This window comes from Phytophthora ramorum, assembly GCF_020800215.1.
Source record: "Phytophthora ramorum isolate Pr-102 chromosome Unknown Phyram_PR-102_s0007, whole genome shotgun sequence".
Lineage (NCBI taxonomy): Eukaryota > Oomycota > Peronosporomycetes > Peronosporales > Peronosporaceae > Phytophthora > Phytophthora ramorum.
The window spans coordinates 1291901-1306862 of NW_027150653.1; the positions used below are offsets into that span (position 1 = coordinate 1291901).

The following is a 14962-nucleotide window of genomic DNA, read 5'->3' on the forward strand; positions in this document are numbered from 1 at the left end:
ATAGCAACGACGTGATCATGTCGTGTGGACGAACAGCCCGAACGCCACTGAACAAACAATCCTTGCTACTGCCAGTGGCTGCTCCACTTGAGTGCTTCCCGACATCGACACGAGCGTCAAAGCTGACCAACCTTCAAGTTGAAGTCAATTCAAAAGGTAGCCATCCGGATACTAAAACCCGGATATACAATTTTATGTGTGGTACCTCAACTTCCCGACCCCCGCTCTTTTCATCCCCCACTTTTCCTTTTGCCAAGAACGAGAACGAGCGAAGGCCTCCGCATTAATGAGCGCGCCCATCGACGACCTGCTGTACGGCGGCGACGACTCCGGGGATGAAGATGAACTGCCCAGTACGTGAGCCTGCGCCTCCTCTATCTACCCATACCTCCCCCGCCGCTAACCGACGTCTGTACGGCTCGCTACGCAGCTTCCACCGCGCCCATGCGCTCGTTCCCGCTGTCCGCGGCCGTAACTCCCCCGGGGGGTCTATTAGCGCCCGCAGCAATTGTGCCCCCGGTGGCCAAACTGCCCACACCGTCTCCCATTCGCCCGCAGCCGCAGCCGAAGCTGCCGACGCCCGGGAAGCAGACGCCTGGCTCGGGGCAGCAAATGTTCCAGCAAATGTTCGCCCTGCTGAAGCAGATGCTGCCCGTGGAGCAGTACGCGACGCTGCACTCGGAAATGAGGAAGGGCAATGGAGTGAGTCTTTTTTTGAGCGTCTGAGGGCTGTAGAAGACAAGATGTAGATACTGACAGGGTTTTTGTGGTGGGTAGAATGACATCAAGTCTATTGTGGACATTATCAAGCGGATTGCGGGCGACGCGATCTTCTCCAGTGTCATCCAGAAGATGGACTTGACCAGGACCTTCCCCACGGCCAATACGCCGGTGAGGCGTCTACTTGTGAAGATAGGGATTATGGCACTCTTGGAGCTGACTTTTTGTTAATGTCTAGGGAGCTTTTAGTGGAGTAAAGCCGGAGCCCGGAGTAGTTGGGCTGACATCCACGTCGCCTGGAGGGATGGGGAGACCACTTTCGACGACCACTGCGTCGCCTAAGCCAACGGCTATTGCACCCAACACGCGACCGATTGCTGCTGCACCGCCTACGCTTGCAGTTGCGACCCCGGTAGCGATGCCTGCGTCGATTGCAGCAGCACTACCACCACCGATCTTGCCGCCGCCTGGAATTGTTAGCACGTCACCAGCGAAGGTTGCAATGCCTGGAGTGAAATCGGAGCCATTGGCGACCACAAGTGGCGCAGCGACGACTGCTTCATCGCCAAACTCGTCGTCAGCTGTTGCTCAGTCGAGAAATGAGGCTCTGGAGAAGATCATGTTCGCAAAGCGGCTGCTGTCTCATGCGGCCACGTGCTCGCTGGCCCACGGTATGTGCCAAGTGAAGAAGTGCGACGATGTCCGCCGCGTATTCAAACACAGTTTGTCGTGCGGAGGCGCAAACGGGTGCTCGCACTGCGAACAGTTGAAAGGACTGGTGAAGTACCACGCGAAGGAGTGCGCTGTTGGGATTACAGAACACTGCTCCATCCCGTTTTGTGATGGCTTGAGACGTACGTACGCTCAGAACCAAGCATCTTTAGCAGCGAAGGCGAAAGCAGCTGGCAGAAAACTGGGCGGCATGGGCAGTGATGACGACGATGACAACACACCTCTTTCTTCCGCTGTGAACAAAGCAAAAAAACTTGCGAAAGCGAAGTCTCCCAAGAGCGCTGCTGGTCGAGGGGCTCCTATCCAACTCCCGAAGCGAAAAGGTTCGCTTTCCAGGACAAATAGTTCTTCATCCCCTGGTCCTTCGATGGTATCGACCACCACAGCAGCTTCCGCACCAGTTGCACCACAGAAGAATGTTACTGCCAACATGACACAGGAGTATGGCCGTCTGCTGCAGTTGATTCTTCACGTGGAGAAGTGTACCACCAGCGCTTGTCCTGTTGGCGAAGAATGCGCAGAGTCGAAGACTATCATGCAGCAGATGAACTCATCGAACCCACCGGTACGTAGTTTGTTTGCTATACGAGATGCTTGTAGCTCTAACGATATTCACGTAATGATAGGCGCGTGCCAATACGTACAAACAAGTGTATGGACACTACAAGACGTGCGTAGCGAAAAACAACACAGGCAATTGCCCCATGTGCAAGATTGGATTACTCCCTATCCTGACGACGGCACCGACAGGTGCTACTCCAACGCCATCCCCTCATTCCGTGAAGACAGCAATCGCACCCTCTGTAAACACTACGACCCTAGGTTCGGCTGTGTCCTCGTCACCTTCTGGAGGGTTCAACAAGCGCGGAAGCAGTGCCGTATCGCCTACGCCGCGTTCTCCTTTGAAGAAGCCACGCACTAATTCTACCAGCCGAGGCAGGTCGACGGCTGAGGTTGCAGCTCTAAGCGCTGCTGCGTCGGACCTGGTTAGCCAAGAACTTGCTCAAGCAAGCGTGGCGGATATTCGGAGAGAGGCCGATGTGCTCACGCACACTAACATTGAGCTGGGCTCGGAGCGGCGGATCATGATGGAGGGAGGTGTCCGGCGTGTGCGCATGGCGGAACAGCTGCCGTGCCAGAAAGAAGAGTGGGTGGAGAAAGACTTATTTAATTCCGAGACACTACGCACCCAAATGCGCGAGGTCGGGCGACGATCCGGAGTTGAGCTGGGAGGACATACAAGCGAGGTGATGGCTTACGCTCTCCACGAGTACTTGAAGCAAGCGATCGAGGAAATGGTGGAGGTCTCCAAACAGCGCGGCGACTCGCAAGCCAAGTCGCTCGAGGCGTTGCAAAAGGCTCACAGGGTAGGAGCCAGAATGGACGGACGGCCAGGAAGCCACATGGAGCTCACAGCGACAGATATCTTGCGCGTGAGTTGCGAAGACTCGTTCACGAAGTTACGGCAGGAGGACCTATCGCTGCGCGCTCAGCTGTTGGAAGATGCGAAGCGCGAGGAACAGATCGAGAAGGAGCGCGCGAAGAAGCGCAAGAAGGTCGACCGCAGCAAGTTGAACCAGGACGAGCGGGACGAGGCGGAGATGGACGTCGAGGAGCTGGCGGTGAAGGACTTGAAGGAGCGTCTGCTGCAACAGGACAAAGGAGGCGTGCTGAAAGTGGACGGTCGCGTCAACGAGAGCATCTCAGCCAAGTTCGCCCCGCGCGACATCGACAACCAAGTGACCATGGAGGACGCCAACTACTGGCTGCTCAGCCAGAAGCCGTACATTCGCCCGAAGCTGTTCGTACGTGCCGAGGCCGCACGCATCGTAACCAAGTCGCTCCTCTGAGCAACGAACGACCTCGAAGCGCGCAAATTCACGGACGAGCAGAGAAAAAGGCAATAAATTAAAAAGCACCCTGCTGGCACTTGGCAGCGGATGGTCTTTGATTGCTGGCTATTCGAAGCGCGAGTGGATCCGCACCTCGCCCTTCTTCGCGGCCTCCGGGATGTTGGCGGTGCGGAACGCGTACACATCGGACTCGATCATGGCAGCACCTAAAGAATAGGCAGCACGACATTTTGGAAAAAATGGTTAACGATTAGCCGATTGATTCTTGCCATTTCTTGGATATTTGTACCTGGTATGACAGAGGAGTCGGCGACGTAGACGTCCTGGCCATCGTTGCGTATCTCCACAAAGTGTGTGCGTTGTTTTACGCCCTTCGACTTGAGTCTGGGCGAGGATGGCTGCAGTTTCCCGGATGGGGTCATGGCCATATCCACGCCTTTGTAGAGCCCCTCACCCGTCTCCACTGCGATGTGGTAGGCGTGCCACGGACACTTTATAGTCGTCTTGCCGCCCATTTCCTCAATGTCCCCATTCACCAAAGGCCCACCGTGATCTGCAGACAAAACGATAATGAGCACCACCACCAGAACGCGGATACCCCCCTTTCGTTTAGACGCACGGTAGCAGGCTTGGTCCATGCAGAAAACTTGTCCTCGGATGTTGAGCAGCATGACGCTGCGATGCGAAGTCGGCAGCTCCATGCATCGCTTGGATCCGGACGGCAGCTCCGAAAGCGTGCACACAAACTCGTACGTCAGCAGCTCCGCAGACATCGCCAGCCCCTCGTTTTGCTATCAGAACCCTCAAATCTAGAGAAGTAATTAAAAGGAGAGATACTGTACGTAGGATTACGCCCGATTGGTGATTAGTCCCAGTTGAAGTTTACTTTTGGGCTACATGTATTGAGCTATTGAGCTACTGAGCTGCAGGGAGCTAGTGGCATGCGTTCTTCTTCTTTGGGTGGCAGTGGGGCTATGACGACATAGTGCTGTGGCTTCTTGGTCGAGAAGTACGATCCTAGCTTGGTCAACACGCCGGCTAGCACGGACGCGACCATCAGCGACGCCGCCCATACCGCTCCGTCGATGATACTTCCCATCATGGCACCTGACAGTCCTGTTAAAAAGTAGCCTACTGCCGTCATGATACCTGCAGCTCCTGCTGCGATATCGCGAGGAAGATCAGAGGGAACGGTGTAGCTCAGAAGCGTGTAGTTTCCCAGCAAGAAGACACTGGACAGGAAAATGAGAGCTCCCAGTACCCCCACGCTGCAAGTCGCGCTCACGAGATAAATCACGCCCAGGACGACAGCTTGCAGCAGTGAGAAGATGAAAATGGGCATCACCCGGTCCGACCGGAAGATCACGTCGCTCAGCCAGCCGCACAGGATGCCCCCGACAAAACCTCCCATGGTCCACGCACCGCCGATGATCGCCGTGTCGCTGGAGGTGAGTGGGCTCTCGCGCACAGCGTCGAAGAAGGAGAGGAACCAGTTGAGAAATCCATCGCGAGCCCAGCAGAGGAAGAAGACGGCGCCGAGATACCCGAGGAAGGTGTAGTTGCGCAGGAGCTGCTGCATTTGCTGCTTCGGTGTCAGATTAAACTCGGTTTCCTCGTCTACTTGGTCATCTGACGGCGACGAAGTAGCGTCTTTCGTCACGTTTGTTGTATCTTCTAGCTTTCGCTGTGGAGAAGTCAAAACCAGTTGCTTGGCAGTGAAGTTGTGCGCACCGCCAGGCGAGGTTTGACGTAGCGTGAAATGACGAGCGCCATATCGAAAATCACCGCACCAGGGATAAAAAAAACATGTACGCTCAACCAAGTGACCCAATAATACTGCTACCGGTGCCCAGCGTCAAGTAGTACCCACTCGTCAACATGATCTTGAAGAGGCCTGCGAACAAGCCACGCTCACTCGGAGCATACCACGCTGCGTTCATCTTGACGACGGCGCTAGTGCCGAAGCCTTGTACTAACATGTTGGATGCGTGCAGCACGATGAACAGCACTTGTTGAGCCGCCAGCGGTGCACGACCGAGGAAAAGCACGCCGAGTAAAAGGTTGCAAATTGCCGCCCCTAGACACGCAGCAACCATGTCTTTCTTGCGATCGGTGATCTGACCTGTAAAGGGCCCAGTAATGGCATAAGCCCAAGATCCAGCGGCCAAGGCCCTGCGCAAGAAGCAGCGAGGAGATACACGTTATTCGTTCGGATCGACTCGGAAAATACTACCACCGACAGGGAATGCGACGTACCAGCCCATGTACGCCGAAGAGAAGCCTGGTTGATCTCGCACAGCTGAGACGTTACCAGCAGCAACATTGTATCTAGCCGTGTAGAATGCTGCGTACGCGATACCCATTGGGAACCAGTTCTGCAGTACCTAAAACCACGCCAAGCCAAACACCAACCAAGATCAACAACACTTCGTGTTGAAATCACAGAAAACGTTCCCTGACATAGTAGTGCTTACCGGTAGGCGCGCGAGTGCCGTGATTTCCCTTGAGGACCCAGCTGGACATCGTAGAGGACACCACAGGCGGCAAATGCGACGATCAGCAACGGTGTGACCACCTGAGCGCTCATTCCTGGTGTGTTTCTCAGCTGATGAAGAACACGAGTGATTCGAGAATGAGCGTCGAGCTGGAATGAAAAGTTAGGCGTCATAAGGACTATTTTCAGTAGGACTCACTACTACCACAGATACGCAGTAAGACCGTTGGATTCGACAAAGCTTTCCCACCCTGCACGGGAACCAATCCCCGGGCCTGGGACTAGGCTCGCACACCGAGAAGCGTGGCGATATTCTTGGTCGCAGTTGAAGTTTTCATCGCACACCGGAATTTCAGTGAACGGTTGAAACAGAACCACAAAGAGATACATGTCGAGCTGCAGTTGGTAGCGCTGCTGCATTTTAGTGCCTCATTTCGACGGCCAGCGGCTTGTAACTTTTAGCGGTTGTCGAGTTCTGTTGCCTGAATTGCCCGTACAACTCGAGTTAAAAAGATGCTGCTTCGCCCTGCTGAAGTAGAGACTTGCGACGAAGCGGCATGGGCGACATGATGAAGTCGCCGTTGAGCTGAACGATTGAAGCGCGGCGGCTGCCCAGACTGACGAGCGAAAGCGGTGTCGTCTCTTCAAACTCTCCTGGCAGTGGCGTGCCTGCCGCTTGCTCCTTGGACATCATCATGCCTCCTTCCGAGAAGTACGACCCCAGCATCGTAAAGACGCCTGCCAGCACCGACGCCACCATGAGAGAACCCGCCCACACCCCATAGCCTCCATTGCCAACGACGTTGCCCATAAAAGCACCCGACAACCCCGTCGAGAAGTAGCCCACAGCCGTCATGACGCCCGCGGCACCAGCAGCGATGTCCTGCGATAGATCTGACGGCACCGTATAGCTTAGCAGCGTGTAGTTTCCCAGCAAGAAGACACTGGACAGGAAAATGAGAGCTCCCAGTACCCCCACGCTGCAAGTCGCGCTCACGAGATAAATCACGCCCAGGACGACAGCTTGCAGCAGTGAGAAGATGAAAATGGGCATCACCCGGTCCGACCGGAAGATCACGTCGCTCAGCCAGCCGCACAGGATGCCCCCGACAAAACCTCCCATGGTCCACGCACCGCCGATGATCGCCGTGTCGCTGGAGGTGAGTGGGCTCTCGCGCACAGCGTCGAAGAAGGAGAGGAACCAGTTGAGAAATCCATCGCGAGCCCAGCAGAGGAAGAAGACGGCGCCGAGATACCCGAGGAAGGTGTAGTTGCGCAGGAGCTGCTGCATTTGCTGCTTCGGTGTCAGATTAAACTCGGTTTCCTCGTTATCCGGTGTCCGCTGAGTGGTAGGCAGCACCTCGTCAAAAAAATTGTGCGTATCGGCTGGAGAATTTTTCACGTAGCAGGAAATGACGAGCGCCATGACGAACAGCACCGCGCCTGGGATCGCAAACACGTACGCCCAGCCCAGCGTCCCGATAATGCTGCTCCCCGTGCCCAGCGACAAGTAGTAGCCGCTCGTCAGCATGATGTTGAAGACGCCGGCGAAGATGCCACGCTCACTCGGAGCATACCACGCCGCGTTGATCTTGACTACGGCGCTCGTCCCAAAGCCCTGCACGAGCACATTTGAAGCGTACAGCACGACGAAAAGCGCCTGCTCCACGGCGAAAGGCGCGCTGCAGAGGAAGAGCACGCCCAGCGACAGGTTGCACAGCGCCGCCCCCAGACACGCGACGAGCATGCCGTGCTTGCCTCCGATGCGGTCCGTCATCTGCCCCGTGAAAGGCCCAGTAATGGCATAAGCCCACGAGCCAGCAGAGAGGACCCTGGCACACAGTAGGCAATGTCAGTGTATCAGCCACAAGGAATTGAGCAGCTTCTGTAGTTTACCAGCCCATGTAGGCAGACGAGAAGCCGAGCGAGTCACGGACAGCCGAGACGTTGCCCGCTGCCACGTTGTATCTGGCCATGTAGAAGGCAGCGTAGGCGACGCCCATGGGGAACCAGTTCTGCAGTCGTCGCCATCTAAGGCACAAGAGAGCGTCAATGGTCGACAGATTGCGCGTACTCTAGTGCTTGTTTGCCTGGACTACCGGTAGCCGCGCGAGTGCAGCGCTCGTCCCTCGGGACTCAGCTCCACGTCGTAGTAGGCGCCGCAGACGACGAACACGAGGATCAGCAGCGAGGTGGCGGTCTCCACGTTCATGACGCTCAGTTGATTGGCTTGAGGCGGATCGGAGACTGAGCAAGTGCGTCCCTCCGTGTCGCTGATGGAGATGTGCAGGCGGGACAAGTGGTCGCGTCGAGCTGCGTCATGAGCATTCGTCAGGAGCATTCGTCAGGAGCATTCGTGTACCTCCTGCCCGCACATTGACGCCTGCATTGACTCATGGTGAAGCATTGGAGAGGAGTGCAAATGGAGGCTAGTACATGTAGTCGTAACGGACGAGAGCCCATCACGTGGCAGTGACGTCACATGGAGACGAACGGAATTCGGAACCTCTTGGGCTGCCAATCAGTTGCGGCTGACTCACCAAAAGATACACCGTCGCGTTGGGGCAGTACTGTACTAGTACACCATACGCGTGGTCGTGCCAGAGAGCTTGATCTCTACGACGACTAGTTCAGCTAGACGACAGTACTTGGAACGCACCGAGTCCATCGGAGGATTGTTGACGAGGCGGTTGGTGTCGATATTCGCCAACCGCGTCAACCACAGTCAAGATGTTGACTCGGATTCACGCCAACGCCTTCTTCTTCACAAGGTGCCTCGTTTACCTCTGCGGGTGATTCAGGACCACACGTTCCTTCCCGTGGTCCTGAATCAGGCGCAGTCTCCATTTCGACAAGATGGACGACTTCACTCAAGCTGCGGGGGTGGGAGACGTCGCGAGGATGAGGCAGTTGGTGCAGCAAGGCGCAGACGTCGATACTCAAGACGCTTTGAGGGAGGCTGCAGAAGAAAGCCAATTGGAGGTGGTGCGGTTCCTCGCCGAGCATTGTGGCGTCGATGTGAATGCCATTTTCAGTGACGGGTACACGGCGCTCATGTGGGCCGCTCTGAACGACGACATTGAGCTTGTCCAGTATCTCGCTCAAGAATGCGGCGCTCAGGTCGATATCCAGCAGAAAGACGGGTACTCGGCGCTCCTGTGGGCCGCTCAGGACAATCGCATTGAGCTCGCGCGATTCCTCGCTGAAAAGTGCCGCGCTAACGTGAATATCACGAACAACGATGGATATTCAGCCTTGATGCTCGCGGCTTTCAACAAAAACATTGACCTCGTCCGGTATCTTGCTGAAGAATGTGGAGCCGATGTGAATACGCAGGCGAGAGACGGAAAAACTGCTCTCCGAATTGCAGCGGACCGTGGGTACCGTGACATTCAGCGCATACTCACGCCATTTCTCCTGCCTGCCGCTCAACGAGATACGACAGCAGCCGCCGATTGTGTCAATCTGCCGACCGAAGTCTTGTCAAGCTACTCCATCTCTCCATTCGAAATCGAGCTGGTCCGGTACTCGCTCAACGGTAATATTGGAGGTGATTTTCGTGTCAAGTGGCTCGATGCCGACGCGGTGGTGAAGCTGTTCGTTCCAGAGGCCTCCCACGTCGCCTTCGAGGATGAAGTGCGTCTGTGGCAGCAATTGCGGCATCCCAACGTGACCAAAATGTACGGCGCGTGCGACGCTGGCCCGCATCTGAAGCTTTTCGTGTGTGAGTATGCCAGCAATGGGTCACTTCTCGAGCATATTAACTTGTCTTCGGAGGAGAAGCCGATTATTTGGAAGTATCTGCACGAGGCGGCGCTAGGTCTCGAGTATCTGCACGAACGGGGTATCGTGCATGGCGATCTTCGCTGCAGTACCGTTTTGATCGGCAGTGATGGTCTGACGAAGCTGGCGAATTTTGGGTTAAGTGGCTCGAGCAAGAGACCCAATCTTGCTTCTTCAAGCGTTGTTGGGTCGATGCGCTGGCAAGCGCCCGAGGTGCTGGAAGGGAAGCAGCCATCGTGCGAGTCGGATGTCTATTCTCTAGGAATGTGCATTCTGGAAGCTGCGACCGGAAAATTGCCGTGGGCAAACTTAACCGAATATTCAGCAAGGTCCGCTAAAGCCTATTGGTCTCCCGAGACGAACGTTGACGCTCCGAGCACCCCCGATTGCCTTGTTGGCGATGCGCGGGAGGTAGTTTGGCGCATGTGCTGCCAAGATCCCCGCAAACGCTCCAGTTTGACGTCTATTGTCTACGAGCTCGAGCGTCTGGCTATTCAAGAGAGCTCTAGCACCGTCCAGCCAGACCAAGAGCCTGCAACCTCCGTTGATGATTACGAGTTGGGCAGGCTGAAAGAACTGTGGCTGAAGGTTCAATCCAAGATGCAGAAGTGCGACAACGTGCAATATCGCCAAACATTTGAGGACATTAAGGTCGTGCACGAACGTCTGCGAGCTACAGCGCATCACCCGACAGTACTCGCGCGATTTGATGCCCTGGTCGCCGAGTTTTACCAGACGATCAAGTTGTCGCCTGAACAAGCTCAACTTATGCGGCTGTCATCAACGCGTGCCACCACCACCAGTTTGTACGCGCTGCATTGGCGCATCAACGCGCTCTTGGCATCATTGGGTGAGGGGGCGGATGCAGCGAAAGAGAGACAAGCGCGATGGCAGCAACAGCGCAGCGACCAAATTGAGTGGTTCGTGTCCGGCGTGTCGGACACTTTCCTCCTGTTGAGCGATTTGAAGTCGGCGGAAGAACGGTCGACAGTTTTGAGAACGTTGAAGGCAGAGATGAAGAATCCTCTTGGTAAATATTCCCTTGATCAGCTGAACGCCATGAAGAAGACGTGCGAGGACATTGGCAGCAAGTTGGAGACTGAAGGTTTGCCAGAACTCACACCAGAATGGTTCATTCCCTGGTACGAGTTGATCGTCGACGAGTGGAATTGTCTGGGTGCAGGTGGCTTCGGAAGCGTGTACCTAGCAAAGTGGCTGGACTCGGATGTGGTAGTGAAACAAGTGGCCGTGGCTGGCTCGCACGACAGCGATGGCCCTTTCTCCTACGACTCGTACTCGAGTTTGTCGGCATCAATGGACCCCACAGCTTCGCAAGCTCAACTGGACAGTGCCAAGAGAGCAGAAGCTCTGGCGATGTTCCGCCGCGAAGTCGACATTTGGTTCGGACTTAGCCATCCCCACGTCGTTCGGCTATTTGGCGCCTGTCATGTCGGGAGGCCATTCTTCGTCTGTGAGTACGCTACGAACGGGACCTTAGTCAGATATCTGCGAAAATATCCGGACGAATTGTGGACGAAGTTGCTGGAGGCAGCGCTGGGTGTGCAGTATCTTCACGCTCGCAATGTGGTGCATGGCGATCTGAAAGGCAACAACATCGTGATCGGTACCGACATGAAAGCGAAGGTGACGGACTTTGGCTTGAGTTCTGTCGCGAGCGATGAGGCTACACCCCTGGTATCAGCTGCGTTGCATTGGGTGGCCCCAGAGTGCTTCGGTGCTAGCACGCGACCCACCTCTGCGTCGGACATTTACTCTCTGGGTATGTGCATTGTGGAAGCTCTGCGAGTTGTGGAGGCAGTCAACTCAGGGAATACTACGCAACCGTGCCTGCCATGGGGGAATCAAGGTAACTTCGTGGTGAAGTCGCACGCAACAAAGGGCAGGTTGCCAGCACAGCCTAAGGCCTGCAAGGACAATCAGTGGGAGCTAGTCAAGCGAATGTGTGCCTTTAACCCAAAGGACCGGATCAAGATATCGACTGTGGTGGACGAGCTAGCAAAGCTGGCAACAACCAACAACCAACATGCTGACCGCGCCGACAACACTCCGACGAACTCGGTGAATTTGAAATGTGTACCCGAAACGATTGCTAAGGCCCGGAGACTAGTGGTCCGACTGCGAGACGTCCCAGGACAACGTGATGCAGTGCTTTCGCTGTACGCCTGCTTGTGGGATCGCCTTGAGCAGGTGCACAGACAGATCGATGGCAGCTCCGATGCTGAGTGTCGTGCTGCCTTCTGTTCACTGGTTGCTGACGCTGATGTATCCACGACGGAGTTGGAAGACACGAAGGGAAACCTCGTCGCGTTGGCTGAGACGACGATGCGGTGCTATGCGTTGAATCGAACTTTGGCCAAGTTGTGCGACGCCTACTTTCTTGTCCAAGATTTTACTTTTGGGAACCAATTCGGAATTTAGGTTGTGCAACTTTTTGGTACAATTAGGCCAAATATGGATAGCTTCTGATGGTTTCAATGTTTGATGCTTAGTCTGGCAGCTAAAAGTACCGTTCGTATACGGAGTCCATGATAGATATCAACGAAAGCCTTACCACTACAAGCACGACTACATGCCACACAACTCCATAGCCAGTAGTAAAGTTCAAAAAGATGGTGTGGCCTTCGCAGGCGTGGGCGACTCGACCGTGATGAAGTCGACGTCGAATGACACGGAGCAGTTCGACAACTCCTGGGAGGCCTCGGTCGTGGGTGTGATTGCCGCTGGCTGGTGCCTCGACTTGGCTGTACGGCCCTGGGAGAAGTGCGACCCCAGCTTGACGAACACGCCCGACAAGACGGATGCCACGACCAGGGACAGCGCCCATACGAGGTAGCCTGCACCACCAATGACGTTGCCCATGATGGCGCTGGAGAGGCCTGTCGAGAAGTACCCGACAGCATGCATGATGCCGGTCGCCCCAGCCGCGATGTCTTGCGGCAAATCCGTCGGAACCGTGTAGCTCAGCAGCGTGTAGTTGCCCAAAATGAAGACGCTCGAAAGGAACGTCAGAGCTCCGAGAGCCGCCACGCTGCATGTAGAGCTGACGAAGTAGATGACCGCGAGGACGACGGCTTGTAGCAGGGAAAAGATGAAGATCGGCATCACTCGGTCGGAATGGAAGACGGCGTCGCTGATCCAGCCGCAGAGAATGCCTCCAACAAAACCTCCAATTGTCCAGGCACCGCCAATGATGGCCGTATCGCTGGACGTGAGGGACTCCGCACGCACATCGTCGAAGAAGGAGAGGAACCAATTGAGGAATCCGTCACGCGCCCAGCACAAGAAGAACAAGGCAGCGAGGTATCCGAGGAATGTCCGATTTCTCAGAAGCTGCTGCATCTGCTGCTTGGGCGTGAGCACTTCTTCGACTGCGTCTTCTCCGCATGACATGCACTGAGGGTCTAGCTCAAGCTGCGTCGTGCACGTCGGTAGCTGGTCCGCTGAAAAGTGGTTCGTATCGGCCGGGGAACTTTTCACGAACGAGAGAATAACGACCGACATGACAAGGAGCGCTCCGCCAGGAAGGATGAAGACGTACGCCCAGCCCAATGCTTCAATGATACTGCTGCCGGTGCCCAGTGACAAGTAGTAGCCACTCGTCAACATGGTGTTGAACACTCCAGCGAACACCCCGCGCTCACTCGCCACATACCACGCCGCGTTGATCTTCACGACGGCGCTGGTGCCAAAGCCTTGCATCAGCACGTTTGCTGCGTACAACACAACGAAGAGGACTTCTTTCACCAGAAGCGACCCATTGCTGAGAAAGACTATGCCGAGTGCCAAGTTGCAAAGTGCTGCCCCAACACACGCGACGATCATGCCGTTCCTGCCTCCGATGCGGTCGGTGATCTGCCCAGTGAAGGGGGCACTGATAGCGTACGCCCATGAACCTGCAGATAGGACCCTGGAAAATAGCATGCATCAAGACGAAGCCCACCGATTCAACACCGAAAGACTAGCGGATGAAACGTACCAGCCCATGTACACGGAGGAGAAACCAAGTCGGCTGCGTACAGACGGAACGTTGCCGGCAGCTACGTTGTACCTGGCCATATAGAAGGCGGCGTAGGCCACGCCCATAGGGAACCAGTTCTGTAGTCGTCGCCATCTAAAATATCAAAAAAAGTCAGCTAAGTACAAAGAGTAAAGTTTGAGAGTGGTCTTACCGGTAGCTGCGTGAATGCAGCTTCCGTCCTTGGGGACTCAGCTCGACGTCATAAATGACGCCACAGGTCAGGAACGCGAGGATCAGCAGCGAAATCACTATCTGGGCATCCATTCTGAAAGTAGTTTGAGCTGCTCAGCACTTGGAAACTTGGAGAATGAGAGAGTCTAGACAGCTCCAAACGTCTGGTCTTGAGCGCTAGAGTGCCCTCGTCATGCGATGCAGCAATTTGGCACGACTCTTCGCACGTGCGCGTCGCTGTCGCCTCTTTCTGAGCTCACTACCTAAGCTCCAGTCACTGAGTGCTGCTGTTGCTGCTTCGCCCTAGACATGTACATTGTATTGAAGCGCCTAGCGGTTACCACGGAAAATTCGGAACCCAGCGCTGGCCAATCAGCTTAGTTTTCCAATTCGGAACCCGCTTGTTAGCCAATGGGAAGCGCGCTAAGGTTTCGCTACTCGACTTCAACATCGTGACGGTTATCTGCCCTGAATCCTACATCGACGACGACGTCCATTCTTGTACGCCGCCTGGATGCTGCATTTAAACCCGAGGCTTAAGCCTAGACAGCGATTGCTTTGGAGTGACGTCGAATGCGATCTACCTCTTGGTCAACCATCTCGTTGACACACGACTGCAGAAACTTGTCCGCTGAAACCACGAGGCTTGTGCTGCACGACTGAGCCCGTAGACGATGAGTGGACGACAACTCAGCCGCGGAGCAGACCTTCTGTGCGACAAGTACCTCGCACGTCATCGCAGTGCTGCGCTCGAATGTAGCGTTAATCCTGAATGCCGTTGGACGGCATTCTATTTGGCCGTGAATAGCTGGAGGGCGCGTAAGGCGTGTGAATTTCTCTCCAAGGTGTCTTCTCCAAGGTGGTTGAGGGAGTAGACACAGTATTGCATAACCCAAACGGAACTCGGCGGCGTTGAGCAGCGAGAATTCGACGGCACCGACATGTTCGCCCCTCATTCAGCGGTTGGTTGCCGTCGTTCATCGTGAGGACAGGCAAAACTTCTCAGTCAGATGAGCCTTTCATTCCTGGTTGAACTCGTCCAATGCAGTCACATCCAATGGTAGCCATGGATAGTCACAACGTGTTGGTTGTAAGCGTGACAACCACGGTAAGCCACCACGTCAATGCGTCGTAAAGGGTGCAAGTGCAAGATGAGTTACACGGGGTATC

The 14962-nt window shown here is 55.3% G+C and overlaps 7 protein-coding genes across 7 annotated transcripts; 2 read left to right on the forward strand and 5 right to left on the reverse strand.

Annotated features, from left to right (window-relative positions):
• Positions 1–286: 286 nt before the first annotated feature.
• KRP23_8384 (uncharacterized protein) lies at positions 287–3302 on the forward strand (the record flags this gene model as incomplete). The annotated part of the gene is made up of 5 exons (XM_067893817.1): positions 287–353; positions 431–702; positions 778–891; positions 959–2017; positions 2079–3302. The coding sequence occupies 5 exons, from the start codon at positions 287–289 to the stop codon at positions 3300–3302; spliced, it is 2736 nt and encodes a 911-aa protein (XP_067743311.1).
• A 108-nt stretch (positions 3303–3410) lies between these two features.
• KRP23_8385 (Rieske domain-containing protein) lies at positions 3411–4078 on the reverse strand (the record flags this gene model as incomplete). Its single annotated transcript, XM_067893818.1, has 3 exons — positions 3411–3511; positions 3595–3858; positions 3925–4078. 3 exons carry the CDS (start codon positions 4076–4078, stop codon positions 3411–3413), a joined length of 519 nt encoding a protein of 172 aa, XP_067743312.1.
• Positions 4079–4212: 134 nt separating this feature from the next.
• KRP23_8386 (uncharacterized protein) lies at positions 4213–4884 on the reverse strand (the record flags this gene model as incomplete). The annotated part of the gene is made up of 1 exon (XM_067893819.1): positions 4213–4884. The coding sequence occupies one exon, from the start codon at positions 4882–4884 to the stop codon at positions 4213–4215; it is 672 nt and encodes a 223-aa protein (XP_067743313.1).
• Positions 4885–5119: 235 nt separating this feature from the next.
• KRP23_8387 (uncharacterized protein) lies at positions 5120–5828 on the reverse strand (the record flags this gene model as incomplete). The annotated part of the gene is made up of 3 exons (XM_067893820.1): positions 5120–5477; positions 5562–5689; positions 5766–5828. The coding sequence occupies 3 exons, from the start codon at positions 5826–5828 to the stop codon at positions 5120–5122; spliced, it is 549 nt and encodes a 182-aa protein (XP_067743314.1).
• Positions 5829–6304: 476 nt separating this feature from the next.
• Positions 6305–8011, reverse strand: KRP23_8388 (putative hexose phosphate transport protein; the record flags this gene model as incomplete). Its single annotated transcript, XM_067893821.1, has 3 exons — positions 6305–7631; positions 7696–7830; positions 7899–8011. The coding sequence occupies 3 exons, from the start codon at positions 8009–8011 to the stop codon at positions 6305–6307; spliced, it is 1575 nt and encodes a 524-aa protein (XP_067743315.1).
• A 644-nt stretch (positions 8012–8655) lies between these two features.
• Positions 8656–12021, forward strand: KRP23_8389 (Serine/threonine-protein kinase TNNI3K; the record flags this gene model as incomplete). The annotated part of the gene is made up of 1 exon (XM_067893822.1): positions 8656–12021. One exon carries the CDS (start codon positions 8656–8658, stop codon positions 12019–12021), a length of 3366 nt encoding a protein of 1121 aa, XP_067743316.1.
• A 183-nt stretch (positions 12022–12204) lies between these two features.
• Positions 12205–13885, reverse strand: KRP23_8390 (putative hexose phosphate transport protein; the record flags this gene model as incomplete). Its single annotated transcript, XM_067893823.1, has 3 exons — positions 12205–13510; positions 13580–13714; positions 13773–13885. 3 exons carry the CDS (start codon positions 13883–13885, stop codon positions 12205–12207), a joined length of 1554 nt encoding a protein of 517 aa, XP_067743317.1.
• Between the last annotated feature and the right edge of the window lie 1077 nt (positions 13886–14962).